At 38.0% G+C, this 27,708-nt stretch overlaps 1 protein-coding gene across 3 annotated transcripts in view; it reads right to left on the reverse strand.

The window, feature by feature from the left end:
* Window positions 1-27,708, reverse strand: part of LOC149806226 (WD repeat and FYVE domain-containing protein 3-like) — a 413,256-nt gene that overhangs the window by 198,001 nt on the left and 187,547 nt on the right. For all 3 annotated transcript variants that reach the window (XM_089951178.1, XM_089951177.1, XM_089951179.1), the window contains 4 exons: window positions 20,729-20,834; window positions 11,789-12,033; window positions 7,876-8,066; window positions 2,655-2,798 (listed from right to left, as the gene is read on the reverse strand). In XM_089951178.1, the coding sequence (XP_089807304.1) occupies window positions 2,655-2,798; window positions 7,876-8,066; window positions 11,789-12,033; window positions 20,729-20,834 (686 nt within the window). The remainder of the gene's footprint in view (window positions 1-2,654; window positions 2,799-7,875; window positions 8,067-11,788; window positions 12,034-20,728; window positions 20,835-27,708) is intronic.

Below are 27,708 nucleotides of genomic sequence, written 5' to 3' on the forward strand. Positions count from 1 at the left end.
AATATACATCTTTATGTTTCAGCTTGGGACATTTGATGTTTTGTGTCTGCTTCCCTTTAGTACACATGTAGTCTTTTGGTTATTATGTTTGATCTTAACAGAAAGAGAGATTCAAATGCCAAATGATCATTTTAACCAAATAACTAATTACACACATATGCTTTTTCACCTCCCTTTCATAAGTATTACTCTAATTGATCATTATTGTAATATTTTGGGAAGTACTAGTAAACTGTGCCATAACTCAACTGGATAAACATGAAATTCCATAATCAAATTAAATATGAGGTATCTTGATGATATTGACACATTTCTTCAGTCCTCACCCCCATCATATTTCAAAACAGGTCTGTATGTTTGTTTTCAGTTTTAAAAATTTAACAACTTAAACTATGGGAGAGAACTTCGTCCTAGCTTTCATTTTGCTGTGATGATTTTGTCCTGAGGGGATTTTGTCTTGAGGGGATTTTGTCCTGAGGGATTTTGTCCTTCATACCTTATCTATATCTGTACTGATTTGACCTATTCAGTGTGGTAACAATAAAGAAAAGAATCTGTTTAGTTTCTTCTGTTTTTGTTGGTCTCATGGTAACTTTGTACACAATATTGGCATTATCAAGCTGAGGAAATGGGAGCCAAGTGCCTTTTCCAAGGATACACAGAGGCAGTTGACCCTGGCTGGCCTGGGTGGGTAATAAACCTTCAATCCATGGATTACAAGTGTAACACTCTACCGAGCTAAGACAGCTCAGAATCTGTTTAGTAATAGCAAATCATGGTTAGTATGAAGATCCAAACTGAAAAGTTAGTAGATATACAAGCAAATTCAGTTAATTTTTTTGGTCTGTATCCTTCCTTCATGGACAAGATCAGTATGTGTGTTTTTGGAATTTCACCATAGCTTTAACAATTGGAGTCATATTGGTATGATGTCTGCAGTATGGCCGTTTATAGTGATATCTAGCACTGAGGCATCATGCCGCAGATATGTAGCATCATGTCCCACCCATTCACATTATCCTGACACCAGGCCGACCAGTCCTAACACTAACCCCTGAATGCTGAGTGATAAGCGAGTCAGATGCTAGTAAAATTTTTATGTCTTTGGAATGACTCGGCAGACGTTTGAACTCTCAACTTCACGTATCCAAGATGAGATCACCAAAACTGTTCAAATGATGAACACTGATTTGTGACAGAGCTGGAAACATACTGGACAATTATAGGAAGCAACCGGAACCAGATCAAGGTCTGATAAAACACCTCATAGTTGAGTAAACTCTCAGTTCTTATTCTGCATGTTAATTATTTGTGAACTATTAAATTGCTAGAAAGCATGCTGCATACTATATTTGGGATTCTATCAGCTTGGTGAGAGGTCAATATTTTATTTAACTATATACCATGTGACCCTGCTATAGCACACTCCATTATATATCACAGTCATGGCATGGCTCCCAAAATTTTATATACATGTATTTCTCTTGTACATAAAAAAATATTTGTTTTCTTCTTAAAATAATAAAACATAATTTGCATCTACTTTATTATCATTTTGGGGATGCTATCACATATAAATTCAAATATAAGGTAATCGTGGTATGGCTCCTGAAATTTCATAAAACATATTTTTCTTGTACATGAAAAAAAAGAGAAAAATAATGCAAAAAAAACGAATTTGCATCACTTTGGGGAAGAGATCGCATATCAATCTAAATATAAAACAAAAATGGTGTACTTCCTGAAATTTTTTAATTTCTTGAAGTTTTGTTTTAAAATAAACATTGAAAATACAAGTATCTGAAGCAATAGCTGGTCCTTTGAGAACTTTGATCTTAAGCATGTTGTTGAAAGATGTCAGCTCATAAATCTTAAAGCCATCAAGTCTTCTTTGTATTCAATGTATCCTGTACATAATGATTGCTCAAACAATATTCAACATACATTTGTTCTTTAAGCAAACACAAAACAATGCAGTGGTTGATAAAAGATTGTCAACTGAATCTATAAATCAATTAAGTATACTGATAATCATCAAAGTCAATTGCAGAACCAAAACTTGTTCAAACTATAGTGCAACCATTTATTAAACACAAAAATCCAAAAGCTGCCAACATGTGTGTGGCTCAGGGATGTCATTAGACACAAATCAACTGAACAGTGAACAGGCATGAAAGTGTTAAGTGGTGGACATTTACAATGGATAATGGGACATGGAGACATAAAGCTTTCACCATTGAAGACAAGAATGAAGCCCTGGACAAGATTAAGTCTATTCTTCTATTTGTCAGCTGATTGACTTTGTGAAGACAGTAACAGAAGGCAACAAAAAATCAATTAGTTTTTAAAACAGCAAACAATAAAAGTATGATGATTCACAGATAAAAAAAATTAGTAGCATGAAATGTATGTATAAACTTGGGAGGTACAGAACCGTAAAACCTGTCATCAGAATAACTCTCTCTCTCTCTCTGTCTCCATAGTAAAGTCCACACAACCACTTAAAACTGCAAGAGACCTGTACAGCCCAGGCAATCTCAGATACACCTGATTCAGTATGTGTTTGACCTCTCTCTCTCTGTCTCCATGGTAAAGTACACACAATCACTTAAAACTGCAAGAGACCTGTACAGCCCTGGCAATCTCAGTTATACCTGATTCAGTATGTGTTTGACCATAGCCAGAATAACTAGAGCTGCCTCAGGACACAGGTCTATACTGGTTTCCTTGGCAATGATGGAGGCTGGTTTACTGGAGGGAGCCCCAAATATCACAGTCCAAACAGCATCCAGGTTCAGCTATAAATCAGATATACAAGACACTTAATTGACAGATAGTGTAACATGCTTCAAATGTATCTATCATTTTCCTAAACAACAAAAACCAATTTTGTTCCAGTAAAATATGTTTCTTAGATAATGCTTACTCAATCATAATATCTTTGGAGAAATACTACTTTGCAAATCCAGACCTCCCAGGCTAAAACTTTTTAGCCACAAAGCTAAAATTGTATCTGGCTACATAGGCAGCAGTTAGATAGATTGATCTCCAATTGATACACGGATTGGCACCAAACTGCATGAATACTTCAGTAACTAGTGAATTCAAATGCACACTCTGGACAGATGTAACTGAACAGAGTCTGGAAGACTATGTGTATAATGAAGTATTTATTAATGGAGAAACTTACTTTACTAGAACAAATCATTTTCTGTTTCTTAGTTTCTAACTGATCTTAACACTTTATGAGAATAGGTAGGAGATGGAGGGAGGTACTTGCACTTACCCCACAGAAGCCATCTGCATCCCCTTAGGTATGGGAAGCAGCAACATGATAATAACTTGGCTGGATAGCAGGTGTACTCCCTCCTGTATTATATTTATGTACTGTATCTGAGGAACAAACTGGACCCGAGATTGCTCACCTGGTTGATATCTACTCAACTGTCAAAAGCAGTTCACCAAAACACCTGGATGATATCTACCCAACTGTCAAAAGCAGTTCACCAAAACACCTGGATGATATCTACCCAACTGTCAAAAGCAGTTCACCAAATCACCTGGATAATATGTACCCAACTGTCAAAAGCAGTTCACCAAAACACCTGGATGCTTAGGATGCTTTGTGTAGAAATCTCTTCCAATGTTGTTGATTTCATGCATTATGAAAACTTTAAAGATTTTTCTGGCTTTTAATACGTTCATCTATATTTAGTGGCACATTAACATAATTAATTAAATATTGAAAGGCCTCAATGACAGGGTGATTTCTGTCAGTATTGGTCAAATTCATTTTTTGACCTCAAGTTTTGTAAATGTTGCTCTATTTGTAGTCATGGTGACCATATATGATGGTGCTTGGGCATTATTTCTAAGAATATGAAAACCCTTCAAGCTAGACACTTTCTGACTTGATCAAATTTGGCCACGTCAGATGGATTCATTGCATCTTTTGTACAAACTTCCAACCCCTTTATGCCAGTATGTTTTCTGTCAAATATGGTCAAATTCTATTGAGCAATTCTTGCAAAGGCGTATGAGAGATTTTTAAAATCTTAGTAATGGCACTATCATTAAACAAATTTGAAAATGTTTCTTGCAAGAATGCTTTCTGTCAAATTTGGTCATTATGCACAGTAATGTTTTCTTTTTCAAACTTGGTCATAAAACAGAAGTTGTTAAATTCAATTAAAGGTCTTTGTATCTTATGTAATGGCAGCCATATCTGGGGGATCATCATCATCTAAACAATCATGAAAGAGCAATATGCCAGGATGTTTCTAGTCAAATTTTGCCAAATTCTGTCAAGTGGTTGTTAAGGAATTATTAATGGCTAGTTGGCTCATTTTAAATAAATCTGAAGAAAAAAAATCTTCATGCCAGGACATTTTCATTAAAAATTTAGTTCTATTTATTGGTTCTTGAAAATCCTGAACAGTTTTCAAGCTTTAGAAACTGCATCCATGTTTAACAGAAGAATTGAATCATTTGAACCAATCTAAAATAGTTTCATACCAAGATATCTTTCTCTTAAATGTGGTTAAATTCTGTGGAGCAGTTATTTTTGAAGTTGATAACAGCAACTGTAAATAGACTATGGATGATTACTGAAAGACAACAAACCATGGACAAAAGTCCAAACCATAAGTTTACATAAGATAGACAACATACCATAAAAAATCTATACATAAGCTTACATAAGACAGACAACACACCATGGAGAAAAGTCCATACTATAAGCTTACATAAGACAGACAACACACCATGGACAAAAGCCAATACCATAAGCTTACATAAGACAGACAAAACACCATGGACAAAAGTCCATACCATAAGCTTATTTGGTCCTATGCCTAAGCTACCTAAACTAGGGTCCCTCCTTCACGGAATTGTAAAAATCTCTTTATTTATTAAATACATGCACTCGGAATTCATTTTTTGTCTACAACGATACCTGAGGTTGATTTATGTATATTGTACAACATTTCGAAACAGTGAATTCTGTTCATCTTATGCCACACGTGCGAAGTGCTTTTGATAGGAAAACCCGAATACTTCCAGTACACAGATAATGTATGACTGCATCATCAGTGTATAAATGCCTCACCGTAAGACCAAATCTTCACATTATGGAACGTCTCGTCAGTGAGCAGTCTACATAAGGACTTGCACATCTTCAGCTGTAGAGGTATGTCAGTTATTTATCAATTGGTTGTATATAAGTAATAACTATTGTACTACCATGTTTATTTCTGTATATTTTCTATGCAGCTTTGGCTTTCGCAGCATAATGTAAATATTTCATATTCTTGTTTGTAGAGCTAACCATAGAAGTTGACAATAGCAGCTGTAACACTGAACCATAGCAGCTGTAGAGCTGAGTGAACAGTGTTGCTGGTCGAGTAGCAGGTGATCAGGCATTGCTGACCAATTGGTGGGAACTGATTGCTTGATTGACCAGGGAATTGAATGATGGTTGGTGACTACCTGGAATACTGACTGCCTGATTGACCAGTGTGACTGGTAGCCAAGTGTGCTGGTGACGGAGTGTGTAACTCAATACATGTAATCTTTTAGCCATGGGCTAATTTTGGGGTACGTAATACCCAGTGTTTTGGGATTGTAAATATATTTTGTATGATATATGTCCCATTGTTTTCATCATTTTACTATTTGAGTAAAATACCCCATTTGTCACTATCTGAGTGAATTCATCTTTACTATTTGAGTAAAACACATCATTCTTTTCGCTGTTTTGAAATTACTGTGAATCATTCACCTTTGTCCTTGTACTGTATAAGGTCATCTATTTGCATTTTTATATGTTGCATTATTAGGTTCATGTGGATTATGTCAATTTGTTCTATATTTGGATCTTATACACACATGCATTAATCATAATTCTTTTCTTATTCAAGTCTTTCATCATTAAACATTTATTTGTATCACCATGAAAAGTGTTCTGTTATAAATCCAAAATCCAAGCTTACACCCTCAAAGGGATTGGCACTCTAATGACGAAAAAGAATTTCCAGGAATCCAAGAAAATACTTCTCCTTTTTAACTGCTGAGTGTTGAAACCATCTAGCAGCCATATTGGATGCAAGACTGGCACCCTCTTCACTTATGACGTACTAGACATCATAAGAAGTAGTTTGGTGCAAGACCATGTTGATCTTACCATCCATTCAGGAAGCAATAACAGATTTTCTTGGTGGCTATCATGCCAGCCATATTTGAGATAGGTTCAGCACAATTTCCACTTAAATACCACATGACATAATTTGATTTAAATTCCATGTCAATGTAACCATTAGTTCTGGAGAAGCAGCAATATTTTCAAGATGGTCACCATGTTGACCATATTGGATGTCAGACTGAAATCATTTTCATTCACGGTCATCTAAATACTAACATCAATATGATCTAGTAACAAGATTTTCAAGATGACCAAGATGGTAATCGCATTGTAGTCATGAGCAACTTCCTGGGGTGTGGGGTGTTCAGTCATTTTTTATAAACGTTCCTGTATGATTTAAATGTAACTGGATAAAACAAGATTGTAGGCTGCAAATGCCTGCTACATTGGAATTCTGAAGGGTAGTAATGTTATTTAGAACCAAGGATGTCTTGAGATAAATGTGTAAACTTCCTACTCCTCCCTCTAGTTTAGGAGGGATAGGAATAACAAACTTGTGCAAATGAACATCAGATACCAGACAAAAGTTAATTCAATAAGCTATTTTGGTCTATGTCAAGCAGAACTAAAATCCTTTAAACTATAACAGTGTTAAGTTGAAAGCAGAACTAGCATAAGCTTCTTTGCTAACCACCTCAACTTTTCTTTGTAGAGAAGATGGAGATATTTGAGACCAGCCTCAATTATCATCTAATTCACAGTACTAAGGGAGGATGCTGTTGTTGGTTTAAAGCCCTTTTTTTCAGCACATTATAGGCTATACATGGGGGCCATTATAACTGGTGAAGGATGATCCTGGTAAAAACCCTGGTAAGAACTGACTCACATGAAGCTGGCAAGCTTTCTCACATATCTACAATGGAAGAGGTTGAGATTCAAACCCATCCAGACAAAGGTGAGATGGCAGTTATCGGTCAAGGTGAGTGCTTTAGACCACATGGCCAACCAGGGTCCCTACTAAGGTAATATTTCAGCCTGTAGTTTGCATACTGATTTATAATCTGCATATTATATGACATACAACACTAAATTATGAGTATGATATAACAAAGTTCCCATTTAAATTCTACCAGCTGAAGAATTAAATAAAAATATATGTTACAACTGTTAAAGTACAAGTTTACTTATACCTCTTGGCACTTTAAATCTGATGGCCTTTCTCCTTTTTAATTTAATTTTGTACACTTAAAAGTTCTATGATTCCACTTTTCTAAAATAACAGCACACATCAAAATGTAGAATTTTCATTACAATACACCTGGATATGCCACGAAAGAGCAGCTAAAATAAAAAATGAAATGTTCAATAGAAAGGTAAATATCAATTTATTATGATTTTCTGTTTGAAAATAACAAGATCCAAACAGATTTGATTTTGGGCTAATCCACATATAACATTATAAGGTTGAGTGGAAATGGCATTCATGTGATACTAATCATTTTTTTTAAACTGTTATTCTAGGTGTGTTTTCCATATTGTTCATGCAAATGATATATTATTCTAGGTGTGTTTTCCATATTGTTCATGCAAATGATATACTCATTTAAAATGTATGGCTGATGGATGCATTAAAATGTGCTTTTAAACAACCAAGCCTTATACTTTAAGTATATTGACACCCTTGCAGAGTGATATATCATTGCCCAACACTATGAAATTGTGCTGCAGCTTCCTACCTGCGTTTCTGTAACCAGCTCCTGGGGAACACGCTGGCCCAGCAGGAGTGCCATAAGAAGGAAGTAGACCTCCATAACACCTACATGGCGTGGCATCCACCACTGCAGAACAGTGAATCCAGGGATATGGCAGATCTCATGGTTGATCTCCTGCTGATGAGCAGATTTTCCCTGCACTTGTAGGTTAAACCCTGAAATTTATGGAGATTGTGAAATAGTTTGCATGTAAACCCTACAATCTGCTAAGGCACTGAACAGTACACATGTCAATCCTGAAATTTATGGAGATTGTGAAATAGTTTGCATGTAAACCCTACAATCTGCTGAGGCACTCAACAGTACACATGCCAACCCTGAAATTTATGGAGATTGTGAAATAGTTTGCATGTAAACCCTACAATCTGCTGTTGTTGTTCTTGCTATAGGGTTTAACGCCATTTTCAGCACAAGATAGGCTATATATGGCGTCCAGTATTAATGGTGGAGGAAGAAACTGGGAAAACCCCGGAAAGAACCACCGACCCACGAGAAGCTACCGGCAAGCTTTCTCACATATCCACATTTGCAGAGCCCGAGACTCGAACCCATGCAGACAGAGGTGAGATGGCAGTGATCCGTGATGGACAGCGCTTTAGACTACTCGGCCACTCGAGGCCCCCCAACAATCTGCAGAGACACTGAATAGTACACATCTCGACCCTGAAATTTATGGAGATTGTGAAATAGTTTGCATGTAAATCCTACAATTTGCTGAGGCAATGAATAGTACACAGGTCAACCCTGAAATTTATGTAGATTGTGAAATAGTTTGCATGTAAATCCTACAATCTGCAGAGGCAATGAATAGTACACATGTCAACTCTGAAATTTATGGACATTGTGAAATAATTTGCATGTAAATCCTACAATCTGCTGAGGCAATGAATAGTACACATGTCAACCCTGAAATTTATGGAGATTGTGAAATAGTTTGCATGTAAATCCTACAATATGCTGAGGCACTGAACAGTACACATATCAACCCTGAAATAACAAATTCTGCAATTCTGATGCAGGATGACCTCATTATTTGGCATGAATTATCAAAACTGCCCAAGATCTGAATAAAAAAGAATACATTCCAAGTTTGATAAAAATCATATCAGACATACAGAGTGGTAGCAAGCTCAGCCAGTCAGAATCACTTCATTAGTATTTGTGGATCTCAATCATTATTGAAATCATCTGAGATCTTGATGATAAAAGTATATGTTCCAAGTTTCATAAAAATTAGACAAAAAATCTGGCCTCTAACAAGATCAACCGATCGAATGTAAGATTATGCATGGATCTCACACATCATCAAACTTGATTATAAAAGTCCATACTTTAAGTTTGATCAAAACAGGATAAGAAATATAGCTTCCAGACCATGTAACAAGATCAGTCTATCAAATGCAAGATTGCCTCATTTGTCTGTGACTATCTCAATCATTTTTAAACCCATCTAAGATGTATAACAAGATCAGCCAATCAAATGCAAGATGAAGGTTTTTGGCAATGTAAAACTAAATTTAATTTTGCAATACTTAACTGTTGCTATTGCATAGCTGGTACTCTTCTGAGATGAAAATACACAGACCATATGATGAAAATTCATTTTCCCTTTAGGGTGAACCAGAAGATTCCAGAATATTGGAACATCCTTGCAACATTCCCATTTTTGTCCTTATGTTTTTTCCTTTCATTCTTTTTCGAGGGAACAACCTACCTTAGTGGGACATCAAAGTAAAAGGAAGGAGAGAATCTGGCAATAGTAAAAGGTAAGTATTGCATCATAACAATTTGTCACCCCAGCTACATTCGATATTAGGAGTAGTGTGGTAATGGCAGTCTTAGAGTTTGATTACTAATAGGTCATGGCCTTCTAATAGGTCATGGCCTTCAATCTCCAACTGACTTTGTGCTCAATACATCACATGTGCGTGAATATGATCCTATGGATGTTATTCAAGTGTATGAATATGATCCTATGGATGTTATTCAAGTGTATGAATATGATCCTATGGATGTTATTCAAGTGTATGAATATGATCCTATGGATGTTATTCAAGTGTATGAATATGATCCTATATATGGATGTTATTCAAGTGTATGAATATGATCATATGGATGTTATTCAAGTGTATGAATATGATCCTATGTATGTTATTCAAGTGTATGAATATGATCCTATATATGGATGTTATTCAAGTGTATGAATATGATCCTATATATGGATGTTATTCAAGTGTATGAATATGATCCTATGGATGTTATTCAAGTGTATGAATATGATCCTATGGATGTTATTCAAGTGTATGAATATGATTCTATGGATGTTGTCCTCTAAGCAAAGAGTACAGTTATTGTGATCTGACTGGCAGCCCAATGTAGATCGGGCAATTATCCTCTGACACCTTAAACTTCATGAAATACCAAATCTAATCCTCTTCATTGTATCTTATTTCAAGAGAACATAACAATGGCATATACAGTCAGGTAAAATCAGTTAAGCACTGTGAATTGGACACTAAGAAATAAATTATTGAGAGAATTACTGAGTTTATCTCAATTTTGAAAAAAAATAATCATTTGCTTGAAATGATTGCAAACAAAGTACTGAGATGGACTACTAATGAACATTAGAAATGACTTGCAAACAAAGTACTGAGATGGAGTACTAATGAACATTAGAAATGACTTGCAAACAAAGTACTGAGATGGAGTACTAATGAACATTAGAAATGACTTGCAAACAAAGTACTGAGATGGAGTACTAATGAACATTAGAAATGACTTGCAAACAAAGAACTGAGATGGAGTACTAATGAACATTAGAAATGACTTGCAAACAAAGTACTGACTCAGAGATGGAGTACTAATGAACATTAGAAATGAGATTTTTCATTGCTTACATGTGATAAAAAAGACAACTGAGATGGAGTACTAATGAACATTAGAAATGAGATTTTTCATTGCTTACATGTGATAAAAAAGACAACTGAGATGGAGTACTAATGAACATTAGAAATGAGATTTTTCATTGCTTACATGTGATAAAAAAGACAACTGAGATGGAGTACTAATGAACATTAGAAATGAGATTTTTCATTGCTTACATGTGATAAAAAAGACAACTGAGATGGAGTACTAATGAACATCAGAAATGAGATTTTTCATTGCTTACATGTGATAAAAAAGACAACTGAGATGGAGTACTAATGAACATTAGAAATGAGATTTTTCATTGCTTAGATGTGATAAAAAAGACAACTGAGATGGAGTACTAATGAACATTAGAAATGAGATTTTTCATTGCTTACATGTGATAAAAAAGACAACTGAGATGCAAAATTATTTTGTATAATAAAAATTGGGTTAGGTTTGATATTCAGTGAGAGAATAGATTGAATATACTTCCCCGAGAAAACTCGTTAATAACCTGAACACGAGCATGAGCACAAAACTGATAGGAATGTGCAAGGCTTCTGAGTAAGCATGCTGACAAGGCATGAGCTGATGTATTATGGACAGGATCTGGTATCAATCCATGTCAAAGGGAGACTATCCCTGTCTGACTTTACTCTTGGCAAATATATGTTTTAGGACTTAAAGTACATCAAAATACCTTACTAACGTATTTTGCTTTGAAGGGATGGATTTATGAGGTAGAAGTACTCCAAAACTAATTTGATCAAGTAATGTGTTTAAGAATAAAACTTTTATGTTCACTGGCATAATAAATGTAACAAGATAAAAGGTCATGTGTCAACAGAAACAGTAATTCCTGACATACTATAATTTTTATGCTATCTTTGGAAAAGGTGTCTGATACTAAATTCATTCTGGCTTCATTGACAAGCCATGTTAAATGGCATTTAATTAATTTTACCTAGCATAGCACCTCCTCCCACTCTCTCTCCACTTCCTCCACCTCCCTGTTTCAAGACAGTGTCAGTATCTTTAAGCCAACCACCACCATGGCTACCCTCACGGAAGCGTGACATTGCCTGTGAGTTCTTCAGTAATGTCACCAGAAGCTTCAGTGCTCTAATGATGGTACTGTTATGAAGATGTCCTTGTACAAACAGCAGCAACCAGTCAAAGCCCAACACACGCTGAAGATCTTCACAAAACCTGCCAACACAAATGCAGTGCTATGTTACATGACTTTCAAATTCTTAACATCGCCAAGATGAAAAAAATGCATCTTGCTAACTGTTAGAATAGGAGACAAAAAAATCAACCTTAGAATAAAAAAAATATAGAAGAATAGTTTTCTTACACATTTCCATTCTAAAGGCATTCACAACAGGAGGCCCAAGTGAGGTGAGTGAGATTACTCACTTGTCTGATGTATGTCTGGTCAAGCAATCTGTGTCAGAGGATGCTTTCTGTAAAGCATTTCCTTCCTATGCTAATGATTATATACATTATGAAAAAATCATGACACAGTTTCTCTATTTTGTGTATATTCATCCAAATATGATAGCTAATTGACACCCAAATATGATAGCTAATTGACATTATTTGTAAACAAGAGTCCCTTGAAGGAACTGACACTCTACTAGCCTAAAATAATTTCCAGGAATTTAAGGTGTTGCAACACTATGGTCTTAAACAAAATAGCAGAAAGGAAGAGAAACCAAACCAACAATTTGAATAAAATTAGACAAACAATGTATTTTCCTGGAATACAGTCAAAACATCAAAAGAAACTTACATTATTGGAAATAAAATTGAAAATAATCCTCAATGTCCTATCATAAGTTCAAATGTATAGAATGTTCTGAATGAGCCCCAATAATCTTGAATGTTCTGACATACCAATGGCCTTGAATGTGATGATGTACCAATATTCTTAAATGTGCTGATATACCAGAATGACACAATCAAGGATGTCTTTGAAAGATTCCTCAATAACTACAAAGTAGTGTTAGTCCAAAAAATCAACAAGTACTTTGTAAATGCCAATGAATAATTTAAATGATTCCTCTCAAATTCTATCTGAATACAACTACAAATTAATCAACAAACTGATCATGAGATAGGAATGAAGAATTTTCTATACAACCTCTGTTTATATACAACTGTTACCAAATTCATGATGCAACAGAATGTCATGGATGTGGCTCATATCTAATGTAATTCTTCACAAATTCATAAACAAAGTCAGGTCTTGAACTTAAATTCAAGTAAATATCAGAAAAATCTGGTAGGCACAACCCTCATCTATGCCTATAGTCAGGTAGACCAAAACAAACCTCAATCAAAGACAAAGGTCAAGCACACAATATAAATATACATATGAAAGGCGGGGCCATTTCATCATTTTAACTGCTAAGTGGTGAAATGATCTCTATTTTTCTTCAGTAATAACAAGATTAGAGGATATGCTGGATGTCAGATTGGATGTCACCATTTTCATTTAGAATCAGGAAGATAAAAAGTCTTTTGCAGAAAATCCCATGGAAATCTGACCATTCATTCAGAGGCAGTGATGACAACAAGATTTACAAGAGAGTTGTTGTAGCAGCTGACTGAATGGAACCAGCTTATAAAAAATGAAAATTTTCCATGCAACTGTACTATAGGGCACTTGAAATGACATCTGACTGACTGGTCAAATTTAGTGATGTCCGCACATTTTCCTCTTTCAACGAATTTAAATTCTGTAGAAGCCATGGTATTATTTCAAAAGATCTGGAGTGTGCAAGACATAAACTTGAAACTACAACAAAATGCACAATGAAAAAACAAAACCATGAAAAATTCCCATGTGAATGGTTAACTTCCAGTACACAGCGTCTTAATGTTTTGTTATTTCTTCCAGATTCATATTATATCCTGTAAAAATATTCAGATTTTTTTTAAAAATTGAACAAAGTCTGCTGGAAATTTTAACCAAAACAAGAAAACTGGTCAGAATTTAAAACAAAACAGAATTGTGACTACACCCAGAAAGGTTCCATCCCTGATCAATATTGTATATATGATTGGCATCATTTTGCTTAGAACAAAGTAGGAACCATAAGAACTCTTCTGGTGAAAACCCTATGATGATTTAGACAGCCATTTAAAAAGAACCAATATTATATTTCCAAGATGCTCACCTCAGTGGCCACACTGGGGGTCTGTATGCATCCTTTTCATTTATGACCAAGGATACACCATCAGAATTCTTCTGGTGAAAACCCCATATCAAAATGCCTTTCCATTTAAGAAGAGTAGCAATAAGAAGACAGCCACCATAATGAATATATTGGATGTCAGAGTAGCACCATTTTAATATAAGACCAAGAATACTGGTGAAAACCATATGTTGATATGACTTTCTTGGAGGAGTAACAATAAGATTTTCAAGATGGTTGCCATGGTGCCATATTGGATATCAGGTGCATCATATCCATTTGAGACCAACTAGACATTCAAAGTTTTTGGTGAATCAAAATGTCAAGATGACAGCCATCTAGTAAAAACAGCAGTAAGATTTTCAAACTGTCCATTGTGGTGACCATATTGGCAGTAAGACTGGCACTTGTTTCATTTAGGACCAGCTAGATATTATAAGAAGTCTTTCCATGAAAACACTATTATGATATGAGCATTTATTCAAGCAACATAGTGATAAGATTTTGAAGCCGGCCATTGTGGTTACCATATTGGATAACTTAATTGCACCATTTTATTTAGGATCAACTAGACATGATCAGAAGTATTTTAGTAAACATGCCTTACTGATACAACTATCAATTTAGATTTTCAAGATGGCTGTTGAAATGGCCATAATCAGAGATGCTGCCAGAAATTTTCTTAAAAGGGCGAGGTCCCCCACACCTACCTTTAGATCATCATCATCATCATCATCATTGGTGACTCAGTCTCAAAAGACCATGCGAATAGCGCCCTTGGGGTGTTGCCTGTCTCTGTTGGCATCGTCTGCTGTGGCTGTGCAGGCCTATACGTGAGTGACAGTCCCTATTGCAGTTGGTGCAGACATACTGGGAAGTCTGCATTACTGTGGTTGCTACCGCATTCTTCTTTCTCTTACGTTTCTCTGCCACCAACTGGCCTCTCCTCACATCAGCGACTGATATGCCAATGTTTACCGTCAGTCTCCAGGTGTCTTGGTCCTCGGTCAGCTCTTCCCAGCCATCGGGTGAAACATTGCATGCCTTCATGTCCCTCTTGCATACATCCTTGAAACAGAGTGAGGGGCGTCCGACTCATGCTAGTGGCCAGCTGTCCATATAGGATGTCCTCTGGCAGCCTTCCATCCTCCATGCATCGGATGTGTCCCAGCCATCAAAGGTGGCGTTTGCTCAGCAGGGAGTACATGCTGGGGGTACTTGCACGCTGCAGGATCTCGCTGTGTGGAACACGGTCTTGCCAGCTGATTTTCAGGATGCGTTTTAGGCTCCGTATATGGAAGGAGTTGAGCCGGTGTTCTTGCCTCATCTAGGTACTCCAGGTCTGACTTCCATATAGAAGGGTGCTGAGAACGCAGGCCTGGTAGACTCGGACTTTGGTGTGCTGTCAGCGCATTGTTTTCCCACACCCTCTTCGTTAATCGAGCCTTGATGGTGTTTGCCTTTCCAAGCCTTCTGTCCAGCTCCATATCAATCGAGAGAGTGTTGCTGATGGTTGACCCTAGGTAGGTAAAGTTGTTGACTGCTTCCAGGGTGACACCGTTGATTTTGATGGAAGGGGCAATGGTGGTATCTTGCACGCTGACATTTGTTTTTTCCAAGCTGATGGTGAGACCAAACTGCATACAGGCATCAGCAAAACGGTCTCCCAGTCTCTGAAGGGCTTCCTCGGTGTGGGTCACAAGAGCTGTGTCATCTGCAAAAAGCATCTCCCTGATGAGCACAGCTCTCACTTTGGTCTTTCAGCGCAGTTGTGCCAGGTTGAACAGCCTCCCGTCAGACCTGGTGTGTAGATATATGCCATCCGTGGACGTGTCGAAGGTGTAGGACAGGAGCAGGGAGAAGATTCCAAAAAGTGTTGGTGCCAGCACGCAGCCCTGCTTCACGCCACTGTTAATTGGGATGGAGGTTGAGGAGGATCCATCATACAGGACTGTTCCCTTCATATCTGCATGGAAAGAGATTATCATGCTGAGGAGTTTTTGGGGGCAACCGATCTTACTCAGAAGTTCAAAAAGGCCCTTCCTGCTGACCAAGTCAAAGGCCTTGGTGAGGTCGATGAACATCATGTAGAGTAGTTGACCTTGCTCTCTGCTCTTCTCTTGGAGTTGTCGTAGGGAGAAGATCATGTCTGTCATCGACCTGCCTGCTCTGAAGCCGCACTGTGATTCTGGGTACACATGGTCTGCCAGCAACTGCAGCCTGTTGAGTATGATGCGGGCGTACACTTTACCAATGATACTCAAGAGCAAGATCCCTCTGTAATTATTACAGTCACTGCGGTCACCCTTGTTTTTGTAAAGGGTCACAATTGTGGCATCGCGCATGTCTTGGGGGACTACTCCTTCCTCCCAGCAGAGGCAAAGTAGCTAGTGTAGTGGTTTAATCAATGTTGGTTTTTCACGTTTGATAGCTACCTTTAAAGGGGAGAGAACAATTTGTGGGGGATATGTTGAGGGTGACAAATTATTATAAGGTGAAGAAGTTTGTTGACATGGATATGATAAGAGTGTGATCATAGGTAGTTAAGAAAGGACATGCCTTTGGACAAAATTAGCATTTCCAAGTTATATTGCAGCAAATATCTAAAATATTTGGATGTAACTAAATTCAACAGACCTGGCTCCTCAAAAAAAATCTAACACCAGATATTCTGTGTACACTGCAGAATAACTTTCCTAGAGTCCAGAATACATGTACCACTTTGTTATGTGAAATGTAAGCACATGAAGTAGAGTGGTGCATTCCCATTCTCTAGAAACATTAGATTTTGCACAAACTGTACCATATATATTCACTTATAAGTCAATAAATGCAGAATAGGTCCATCTTATAAGTATGACATACAAAAAAAATATTGGATAAATCTAGGGATAATAATGTAAACACTGGATTCTTGCAGTCTGCATGAAATGCTGTCAATTCAAATATTTCCATGCCACTATTCCCATCCAGAAATGCATATATCGGTCTGCACTGTGTTTATTGTGTTATTTATTACATGACACTTGTATCAACATCTATTTGATTTTTTGTTTATTGTGTTATTTATTACAGGACACTTGTATCAACACCTATTTGACTTTGTGTTTATTGTGTTGTTTATTACACGACACTTGTATCAACATCTATTTCACTTTGTGTTTATTGTGTTATTTATTACACGACACTTGTATCAACATCTATTTCACTTTGTGTTTATTGTGTTATTTATTACATGGCACTTGTATCAACATCTATTTCACTTTGTGTTTATTGTGTTATTTATTACATGACACTTGTATCAACATCTATTTCACTTTGTGTTTATTGTGTTATTTATTACATGACAATTGTATCAACATCTATTTGACTTTGTTTATTGTGTTATTTATTATACAGTACTTGTATCAACATCTATTTGACTTTGTGTTTATTGTGTTATTTATTACACGACACTTGTATCAACATCTATTTGACTTTGTTTTTATTGTGTTATTTATTACATGACACTTGTATCAACATGTATTTGACTTTTAATAATCATAAAATATTAAATTAAACCTTACTCACTACAAGGTGAAGTGTCCATGAATGTTGCTTACTATGGGTGTAAGTATATTGCTTCCAATTTCATGTATTTGTACTATAGTTTGTTTTGCTTTATAAACACTGTGTCCAATTACATGTATTGGTACTATAGTTTGTTTTGCTTTATAAACACTGTGTCCAAGTACATGTATTTGTACCATAGCTTGTTTTGCTTTATAAACACTGTGTCCAATTACATGTATTTGTACCATAGCTTGTTTTGCTTTATAAACACTGTGTCCAATTTCATGTATTTGTACCATAGTTTGTTTTGCTTTATAAACACTGTGTCCAATTACATGTATTTGTACCATAGCTTGTTTTGTTTTATAAACACTGTGTCCAATTACATGTATTTGTACCATAGTTTGTTTTGCTTTATAGTGTACATGGGCCAATAAGCCTATAGCTGTAAAGGCAGCACCCACTTTGTTTCCAGTTGATAATTATTTGATGAAGCTGCAAATTTGATATCTGTTCAGTGCCAAGTCCTACAACTCCCTGTCTGACCATAATCCCTAACTTGCATAGGCAGCATATGCTTTGTTTTCTCAGCTAACAACCCTTTGGTCGCACCATACATTTTTCCAACTTGCTCAGCACCAAGTAAATGCCTATATTAAGTTAACAGAGACTGCTTTGTTTTCTCAGCAAACAACCCTTTGATCAAGTCATACATTTTTCCAACTTGCTCATCACTAAGTAAAGGCCTATATTAAGTTAGCAGAGAATTCTTATTAGAACTTTCTATAAACATGTCCCACAATTAACACCTGTTTAGTTGTGGCATATCTTTTGAAAGATTTCAAAGACTCTATGATCAAAGTGTCAATCAGAGAGCCCAATCTCAGTCTACACAGACTGTATGATTAAAATGTCAATCAGAGAGCCCAAGCTCAGTCTACACAGACTGTATGATCAAAGTGTCAATCAGAGAGCCCAAGCTCAGTCTACACAGACTGTATCATTAAATTGTCAATCAGAGAGCCCAAGCTCAGTCTACACAGACTGTATGATCAAAATGTCAATCAGAGAGCCCAAGCTCAGTCTGCACAGACTGTATGATCAAAGTGTCAATCAGACAGCCCAAGTTCAGTCTACACAGACTGTATGATCAAAGTGTCAATCAGACAGCCCAAGTTCAGTCTACACAGACTGTATGATCAAAGTGTCAATCAGACAGCCCAAGTTCAGTCTACACAGACTGTATGATCAAAGTGTCAATCAGAGAGCCCAAGCTCAGTCTACACAGACTGTATGATCAAAGTGTCAATCAGACAGCCCAAGTTCAGTCTACACAGACTGTATGATCAAAGTGTCAATCAGACAGCCCAAGTTCAGTCTACACAGACTGTATGATCAAAGTGTCAATCAGAGAGCCCAAGCTCAGTCTACACAGACTGTATGATCAAAGTGTCAATCAGACATCCCAAGCTCTGTCTACATATAAGCAACCGCGGATGACAGTAAAGATATTGAATCCGAGTCAGACAATGACTCTAGTGACCAAACGACAACCGAGTACTTCAAAACTTTGTTTTGTGACTCAAACAATCATGATGACTTCTTGGGCTTTGAACCTGATATCATGAGGCAGGGACATTTATAGGAAACTCAATCACAAAGTGTGGAGCTTACTTTCATTGTTAATTTTGCAAGATGTAAGGAATTAACATATTACAGGATATTCTTAATCCGATCATGCTGGACTACTATTTTTATACTGGTAACGGACTTTAAGGATTTTTCACAGACTGAAATGGATCTAAAATGTCAAACACAGTGGGCATCTAAAGATTTTATTAAATAAATATAGTCGAAATGTAAATTGTCAATTTACATGTTACATATACCACTCAATTATATAATTCAATTTATTTGACACTGGTTTTGCATATCTATCTATCCACCCAGTTTGGCTTGTTTATTTTTCCAAAGTGCAACTGTGACTCACTGATGACAAGTCACCCTTTACAGATGGATCTGACTTGCAAAACTACATCCAGACTTATAATGGGTTTTGAACAATAACTTGCCTTTTGCAATGATAATAAAGTGGGTGGGGCAACTTATAGTCATGTTTTTAGCAACTATAAATGGTATTAGAAACCAAACTAATATGCTGACCAAAACATACATGAATACTAAATACCTGTACACTTATCATAGAGCAGGGTTCATACAGAATTCTGAATTATAAATTCAAAGACTTTTCCCAAGCTTTCAAAGACAACATAGATTTCCAAGACCTATTTAAGCTAACATTTTGCATACAAGTTATGTTATATGAGAAAACAATGAATGCAAAATACTACAATACTGTTTAATGATGAAATTCAAACTATAATTAATTTCCTAATTTCATAAGAAAGAAACCAGGAAAACTTGACTACATCTGAATCTAACAACCTTGGACAATTTTATTTGTGATTATGCTGGAAAGAAATTAAAGTGTTTGGGTTTATTTCAATTTTCAAAGACTTTTAAAGACCTCAGGGTAATCTGCTCCATTTTCCCAAGCTTTCAATGCCTTGAAACTGCTACCTCATTTTTCCCAAACTTTCAAGGCCTTGAAACTGCCACCTCATTTTTCACAAACTTTCAAGGCCTTGAAACTGCCACCTCATTTTTCCCAAACTTTCAAGGCCTTGAAACTGCTACCTCATTTTCCCCAAACTTTCAAGGCCTTGAAACTGCTACCTCATTTTTCCCAAACTTTCAAGACCTTGAAACTGCTACCTCATTTTTCCCAAACTTTCAATGCCTTGAAACTGCTATCTCATTTTCCCCAAACTTTCAATGCCTTGAAACTGCTACCTCATTTTTCCCAAACTTTCAAGGCCTTGAAAATGCTACCTCATTTTTCCCAAATTGTCAAAGACCTTGAAAGAACGTACAAAACCTGTAGAAGGTGCAAATAACATCAAAACATTCTGACTGTATGGAGAATTAAAGAGAATTAGGATGAACAAATGCATCTAGCCAACCTGTTCCATCCCATTCTGAGTTTCTGCATTCAATGGATGCATGGTAGGACCCTTTCTTAATGGATGTATTTTGAATCCAGAATGCAAACTTTCTTGCTAAAAAAAACGACTGAATATTATACTTACTGAGAATTAAAACCTTTTGGTGATGGACTGAGAAGTCTATATACGACATCTATGAGACAATTGCGCATGTGGATTTTATATGCAGAGGATGTATTCCTGTCTTCAACTGAAATAAACAAAATGGGAAAATAGTACTTGTTGACATCTAATGAGATAAACAAAATGGGGAAAATAGTACTTGTTGACATCTTGTCTTCTATTATAAAACCATCTATCCAGTAAAATTTATGTCTAGAAGGTAAAATTTCATTGTTAATAGTGATTTCAATAATTTGGCAAACAATGTTTCCAACAAGAAATGTGGGGTATCTTCATGAACAAAATACAAACTGATTTGCAATCACACTTAATGACATGATCAGAAATCTTTAATCCCTTGTCCAAAGAAAGAATAATGTACACAATGTTACAAGGCTAAAGTTAACATTCCAATGAACCCACAAATATAGCTGAAGGCTAAGACAAGAGCCTTAAGTGGGCCTGATATCTATCTTCAGGTTTACATATCTTCACAGCTGGCCATTTCGCTAATGTATGCTTACTATAAAAAATACATTAGTGTAAACTATCTCCCAAACTTTTTATATCATGTTGATTTTACCTATTGTACTATATCCAGACAAAATTCTTTTGATAATGGCATAATATACACAGCCTCCTGACCATAATTGTCCAAAACAATTAAGGCATAATTAATGTACACAGCCTCTTGACCAAAATATTGTCCAAAACAATTAAGGCATAATTAATGTACACAGCCTCTTGACCAAAATATTGTCCAAAACAATTAAGGCATAATTAATGTACACAGCCTCTTGACCAAAATATTGTCCAAAACAATTAAGGCATAATTAATGTACACAGCCTCTTGACCATAATTGTCCAAAACAATTAAGGCATAATTAATGTACACAGCCTCTTGACCATAATTGTCCAAAACAATTAAGGCATAATTAATGTACACAGCCTCTTGACCATAATTGTCCAAAACAATTAAGGCATAATTAATGTACACAGCCTCTTGACCAAAATATTGTCCAAAACAATTAAGGCATAATTAATGTACACAGCCTCTTGACCAAAATATTGTCCAAAACAATTAAGGCATAATTAATGTACACAGCCTCTTGACCAAAATATTGTCCAAAACAATTAAGGCATAATAAATGTACACAGCCTCTTGACCAAAATACTGTCCAAAACAATTAAGGCATAATTAATGTACACAGCCACTTGACCATAACTGTCCAAAACAATTAAGGCATAATTAATGTACACAGCCTCTTGACCAAAATATTGTCCAAAACAATTAAGGCATAATTAATGTACACAGCCTCTTGACCAAAATATTGTCCAAAACAATTAAGGCATAATTAATGTACACAGCCTCTTGACCAAAATATTGTCCAAAACAATTAAGGCATAATTAATGTACACAGCCTCTTGACCAAAATATTGTCCAAAACAATTAAGGCATAATTAATGTACACAGCCTCTTGATCATAATTGTCCAAAACAATTAAGGCATAATTAATGTACACAGCCTCTTGACCAAAATATTGTCCAAAACAATTAAGGCATAATTAATGTACACAGCCTCTTGACCAAAATATTGTCCAAAACAATTAAGGCATAATTAATGTACACAGCCTCTTGACCATAATTGTCCAAAACAATTAAGGCATAATTAATGTACACAGCCTCTTGACCAAAATATTGTCCAAAACAATTAAGGCATAATTAATGTACACAGCCTCTTGACCAAAATATTGTCCAAAACAATTAAGGCATAATTAATGTACACAGCCTCTTGACCATAACTGTCCAAAACAATTAAGGCATAATTAATGTACACAGCCTCTTGACCATAACTGTCCAAAACAATTAAGGCATAATTAATGTACACAGCCTCTTGACCAAAATATTGTCCAAAACAATTAAGGCATAATTAATGTACACAGCCTCTTGACCATAATTTTCCAAAACAATTAAGGCATAATTAATGTACACAGCCTCTTGACCAAAATATTGTCCAAAACAATTAAGGCATAATTAATGTACACAGCCTCTTGACCATAATCGAAGTCATCCAGATCTTGATGATAAATCCAACAGATAAAATAATGGTTCTAACAGTGGCAACATGATTGGCCAATCAATACATGGATCACACATTCTTTCAAAATTGCCAAAAATCTTGATGATATAAGACCATATTCCAATTCTGATCAAATCAGATCAATATTAGGACTTCTGAAGTCATATTAAGCTCAACCTCAGAAATGTGCATATTTCAAGTCTAAGTTCAGTAAGCAAATTTTTAAGCAAATTATGTTTTTCCGAGGATACATATTCAATCATATTACATTAGGAATATCAGCCTGCTACCTTGCAAATCCAATCCTATGAAAGATAAAAATTGTCTCTTCTTATCTATTTCAATAGACAAAGGGCAATGATTCTTATTACCTCCCTTTGAAACCATCAGGTGTCACTAGTTTTAGCTTAGCGAGATACTAACACGGATGCTCACACAGTAGGGTGGTTTGAGGCTTTTTAAGTAGGGTGATTGGGTAAGTATTCTTGTAGAAACATAATTTACTTAAAAATTTGCTATCTCCTTCGAATACCTTCCCCAATCACATTCATCATCACTAACGGCTCAGTCTCGAGAGACCATGCGAATAACGTCCTTGGAGTGTCGTCTTCCTCTAGGATTTTGGCATCGTCTGCTGCGGCTGTGCAGGCCTATGCATGAGTGACAGTCCCTATTGCAGTTGGTGCAGTGATACTGGGAAGTCTGAGTTGATGGGGTTGCTGCCGCTATCTTCCTTCTCTCATGTTTCTCTGCCGCCAGCTGGCCTCTCCTCATATTAGCGACTGCAATATCCTTGCGGACCATCAGACTCCAGGCACCTTGGTCCTCGGCCTGCACTTCCCAGCCATCAGGTGAAATGTCACATGCCTTCATGTCCCTCTTGCACACATCCTTGAAATGGAATGAGAGGCAGCCGACTCTTCTGGCACTAGTGTCCTGTTGTCCATATAGGATGTCTTTTGGCAGCCTCCCATCCTCCATGCATTGGGTCCCAGCCATCGAAGGTGGCATCTGATCAGCAGGGAGTGCATGCTGCAGGATCTTGCTGTGTGGGACATGGTCTTGTCAGCTGATTTTCAGGATGCATTTTAGGCACCATATATGGAAGGAGTTGAGTCGGTGCTCTTGCCTCATGTAGGTCCTCCAGGTCTCACTTCCATATAGGAGGGTGCGGAGAATGCAGGCCTGGTAGACTTGGATCTTGGTTTTCTATGTCAGCGTGTAGTTTTCCCACACCCTTTTTGTAAGTCGTGCCATGATGGTGTTTGCCTTTCCAAGCCTTCTGTCCAGCTCCACAGCCAGCGAGAAAGTGTTGCTGATGGTTGACCGCAGGTAAGTAAAGTCATTGACATCTTCCAGGGTGATGCCCATAGAACTGATCCCTTGTGTCTTCTGAAGACATAAGGGTGAGGGCATAGACACTGAGGATGCTGACAGAACATGTACCAGTGGCAAGGCGGATGGACAAGAGACGCTCAGTGCCCCGAGGGAGGCTCAACCAAGGCCAGGAGGGTGTTTTTGATGGCGATGCCCACTCCATGCTGGTAGGGCTCGTCTGGTTCTTGACCCTTCCTGAAGAAGGTGTAGTTTTCCTCTCTGAACAAGCCTGTGCACATTACAGCTTGCAAATTGAAGAGCTGGAGTCTCCTTTGTTGGTTTCTTGTTTCTTTTGTCTGGTCTGGAATTTCCAGACACCTGCTTCAGCAGGCAGACGTTGGTGGGTCAACACCTTACTGACCTAAGGCTGCCCAGCTTGCGGCGGGCAGTAGTCGGTCAGTGGAACACGATGATCCCTCCCACCATCAAAGCTGACCCCTATCCCCCCCCCTTCCCTATGCCAATCAGGTGAGACTTATAACCCGTAGACTGCTGGCTTCCGTGCTATTTCCTCACTCAGGTGTGAGGCTGGAGTGGCTTCTCTATGGAACAAGCCTGGCCATTGAGTATGGAGATCCTGGGTTACCCGAGCTACCCAGACATCAGGATCCCCCTCTCATCCTTGCTGGTGGGGTCCAAAGGAATGCTGAGCATCACATTTGGCACCAGTTATGATGTAGAAGCGGCTGGAAGGAAGTCATAGTTGACACCCAGCTGCCCTAGGGGCTCCACTATGCATTTTCTGTCTATGCTTAGTCCCACAGCCTTTCCTTCTCCCAAAGATATCCACAATGCAGCAGAGACAACATCCAATGGCTGAGACTTGGTGGGCGTAGAATCAGAGTTTCCTTCCCCTTCCCCTAGACAAACTGCCTGACAGGCTAACGAGCTCAGAGTTTTCCTTTTTCTCTTAGACTGGCTGCCTGCCACGGCTAACAAGCCCAGTCTGCCCACCCAGTTATAACACCGGGCACTCTTTCTTGCCACACAGCAGGCTCTGTGAAAACTGAAGGTGCTGCTGTGGACACAATAGTGTAAGAGAGGCCATATGCAAGTAACCTCCTGCCAAGCAGAGCCAGACAGTGGTCCCCCAGCAATCACTACACTTGGAAAGGAGAGGCTGTGAGAGACGCTTCACATCCCTTTGGAAAGTGTGACATCAGGCCCAGACCTCGCACACCAATCACATTAGGTCATGAGAATAAGTAATAGGAGAGGATGCTGAAGAATAGCTGGATTACTCATGTGAACAATAAACCATTCTCCTGATTACATAAGCAACACAGCGTGGGGTCACTTGACCTGTGACCCTAACATACAGTTAAGAAGATAAATATTGAAATCTTCTTACCTAAATTTCACCGCCCAATCCAGCAAAGCTAACTGGCAGTGTTGCTTATCTAGATGGGCATGGTTGCCATCTGTGCTGCTGATACTGGACCGACCAGATTCAAGGTTTGCCTTTGAAACACTAAATCTCTGAGATGAAGGCTCATGAAGGTTGACTCAGCATGCCAGCCAACAGCTTCTATTATATCTCTGACCGATAGATTGCATCTGAAAGTGAGGCTCGCAGAGATTGCTTGAAGCTTCTAAGCAGCAATCTTCAGAATGTGACTCTAATCTGGTGACATGTCAGATTACACAGAGTACAATCTATTTCGGCCATGAAGCAAGTTCTTGAGGGGTGATATCCCATGCTCTAGCTTACATTGGAAAGAAGAGGCATTTGCGCATGCCATTACTTGTCTCTGTGCATTTCAAGTAGTGCCTGAGAACGTGAAAAGGAGCCATGGAGGCTGATGTTCTTGACCTATCTATGTCATAGAAAGGCATCTTTCTCCCAATCTGACAGTGCATCTGTGAAGAGGGGAGAGGAAGAGAGGGGAGGAGATTGCTGATGAATGATACCCGAAGCCCTTCCAATGACCTGGATCACACACTCAAACCCCTATCCTGAGTGAACAAGGTTCATTGAGCTCAAAATTTGGTTTATTGCTGCCTCTGTATGAATGTTTGATAGGGATAGATATTGGTGCACATACTACAGAGAAGATACCCTGTCCTGAGGCCACTTAACATCCTGTCACACTGGCAGGGGTTGAGTGGTTCCAAAGGCCAGTGTGGGTGGAAGAACGAGATTAAGGGCAGTTCCTGTGCTGCCTGCCTATTCTTCCTCCAAACCAACAGAGACCCTTGTCCGGAATGGGAGAGTATGACAAAGTTTGAGATATGTCGATCAGACATGTGATATGTCATATCAGGAGTAAATTGACTGACCCCATCAAAATATTGACTGTGGTATGGCGAGCAGCCCTTGCCAATGACATTAGCAATCCTGGAAGTCACCTCCCAAGTGTGGCTACTGCCTGGTGTCTCCATTGAGTCTGAAAGGTGCAAGTGAGTCCAAATCCAATAATGAAGAGGGTGCAATGACATCCCCAACCAATGCTGATGGTCGTGGAATACATCTATCTACCAGATAAAACAGACAAGTGGACACAACAACAGCTACTATATTCTTGTCAAGGGCCGGGAGATCAGTAATGATAGCATCTGTCAAGTCCGTCTCTTCCTCCTCAATGAGAGCTACAGATTCTTTAGAATAGTGGCAGGATGTGGAAAGCATTTTGATGTACCCTATAAATGTCATCGATGGTGGCTTGAAAGCTTTACTTCAGTCCATTCCATGGTCACAGGATGGTGGACTGATGGAGTTCCGTCAAACTCACTGTGCGTTGAGGCCTAACTGGGAAAACTTGCAGCGCTGAGAAAATATACCAGGTGGTATGAATACTCAATTCCATCCCCATGGAAACATCACTAGCTTTCCCTTGTGGACAAGCAGTGAACATACGAAAGTCTGACACTGCCAGGACTGCCTGGAAGCTGGTGGTATTGAAGATGGTCCAGTTATCACTAGCACCAGCCACTCCAAGTGACTGGCTGGACAGAATTCTCAATAAAATTTCTGTCACAGAAACGGTATGGTTAAGATGGACAGATCTGTCACTACAATCCTCATAAATCATAGCTGGCTGGACTGATTCAATGAAAAGGTCCCCATGTTGGAACGGCTGAATGGTCAATGACAGCTGGATGGCCAGTCCAAAGACCATGCTCGGACAAGTGGAGGTACTTACGCCCACTGGGCTGCCTAAAATTGGGGAACACTGCCCCAATGGGTCGGAGTTGGCTGGGCCGTCTTCTCAAAAGGTTCACATGTTGGACAGTCAGTGACAGCTGGATGGCTGGATGGCCAGTAACTATGCAGTTGAATAAGGAGCTAGTTCCAATTTATCCAATAAGAACCACATGAGCCCTGACTTACAGGCTGAAGGGCATGCTCAGACATGAGGGAGGAGGCTTTAGCCCAATCGACTGCCAAAAATTGGGGAATACTCCCCAATGCATTGGTAATGCCAACACCGAAACATAGATTGTTTTCCTTGACATATTCCGTCTTTCCTACCCTTTCAATGCTAAAAGGACTATGGCTCTGAAC

The sequence above is a fragment of the Sinohyriopsis cumingii genome, chromosome 2 (genome assembly GCF_028554795.1).
Source record: "Sinohyriopsis cumingii isolate HCF-2022 chromosome 2, ASM2855479v2, whole genome shotgun sequence".
Taxonomy (NCBI): Eukaryota; Metazoa; Mollusca; class Bivalvia; order Unionida; family Unionidae; genus Sinohyriopsis; species Sinohyriopsis cumingii.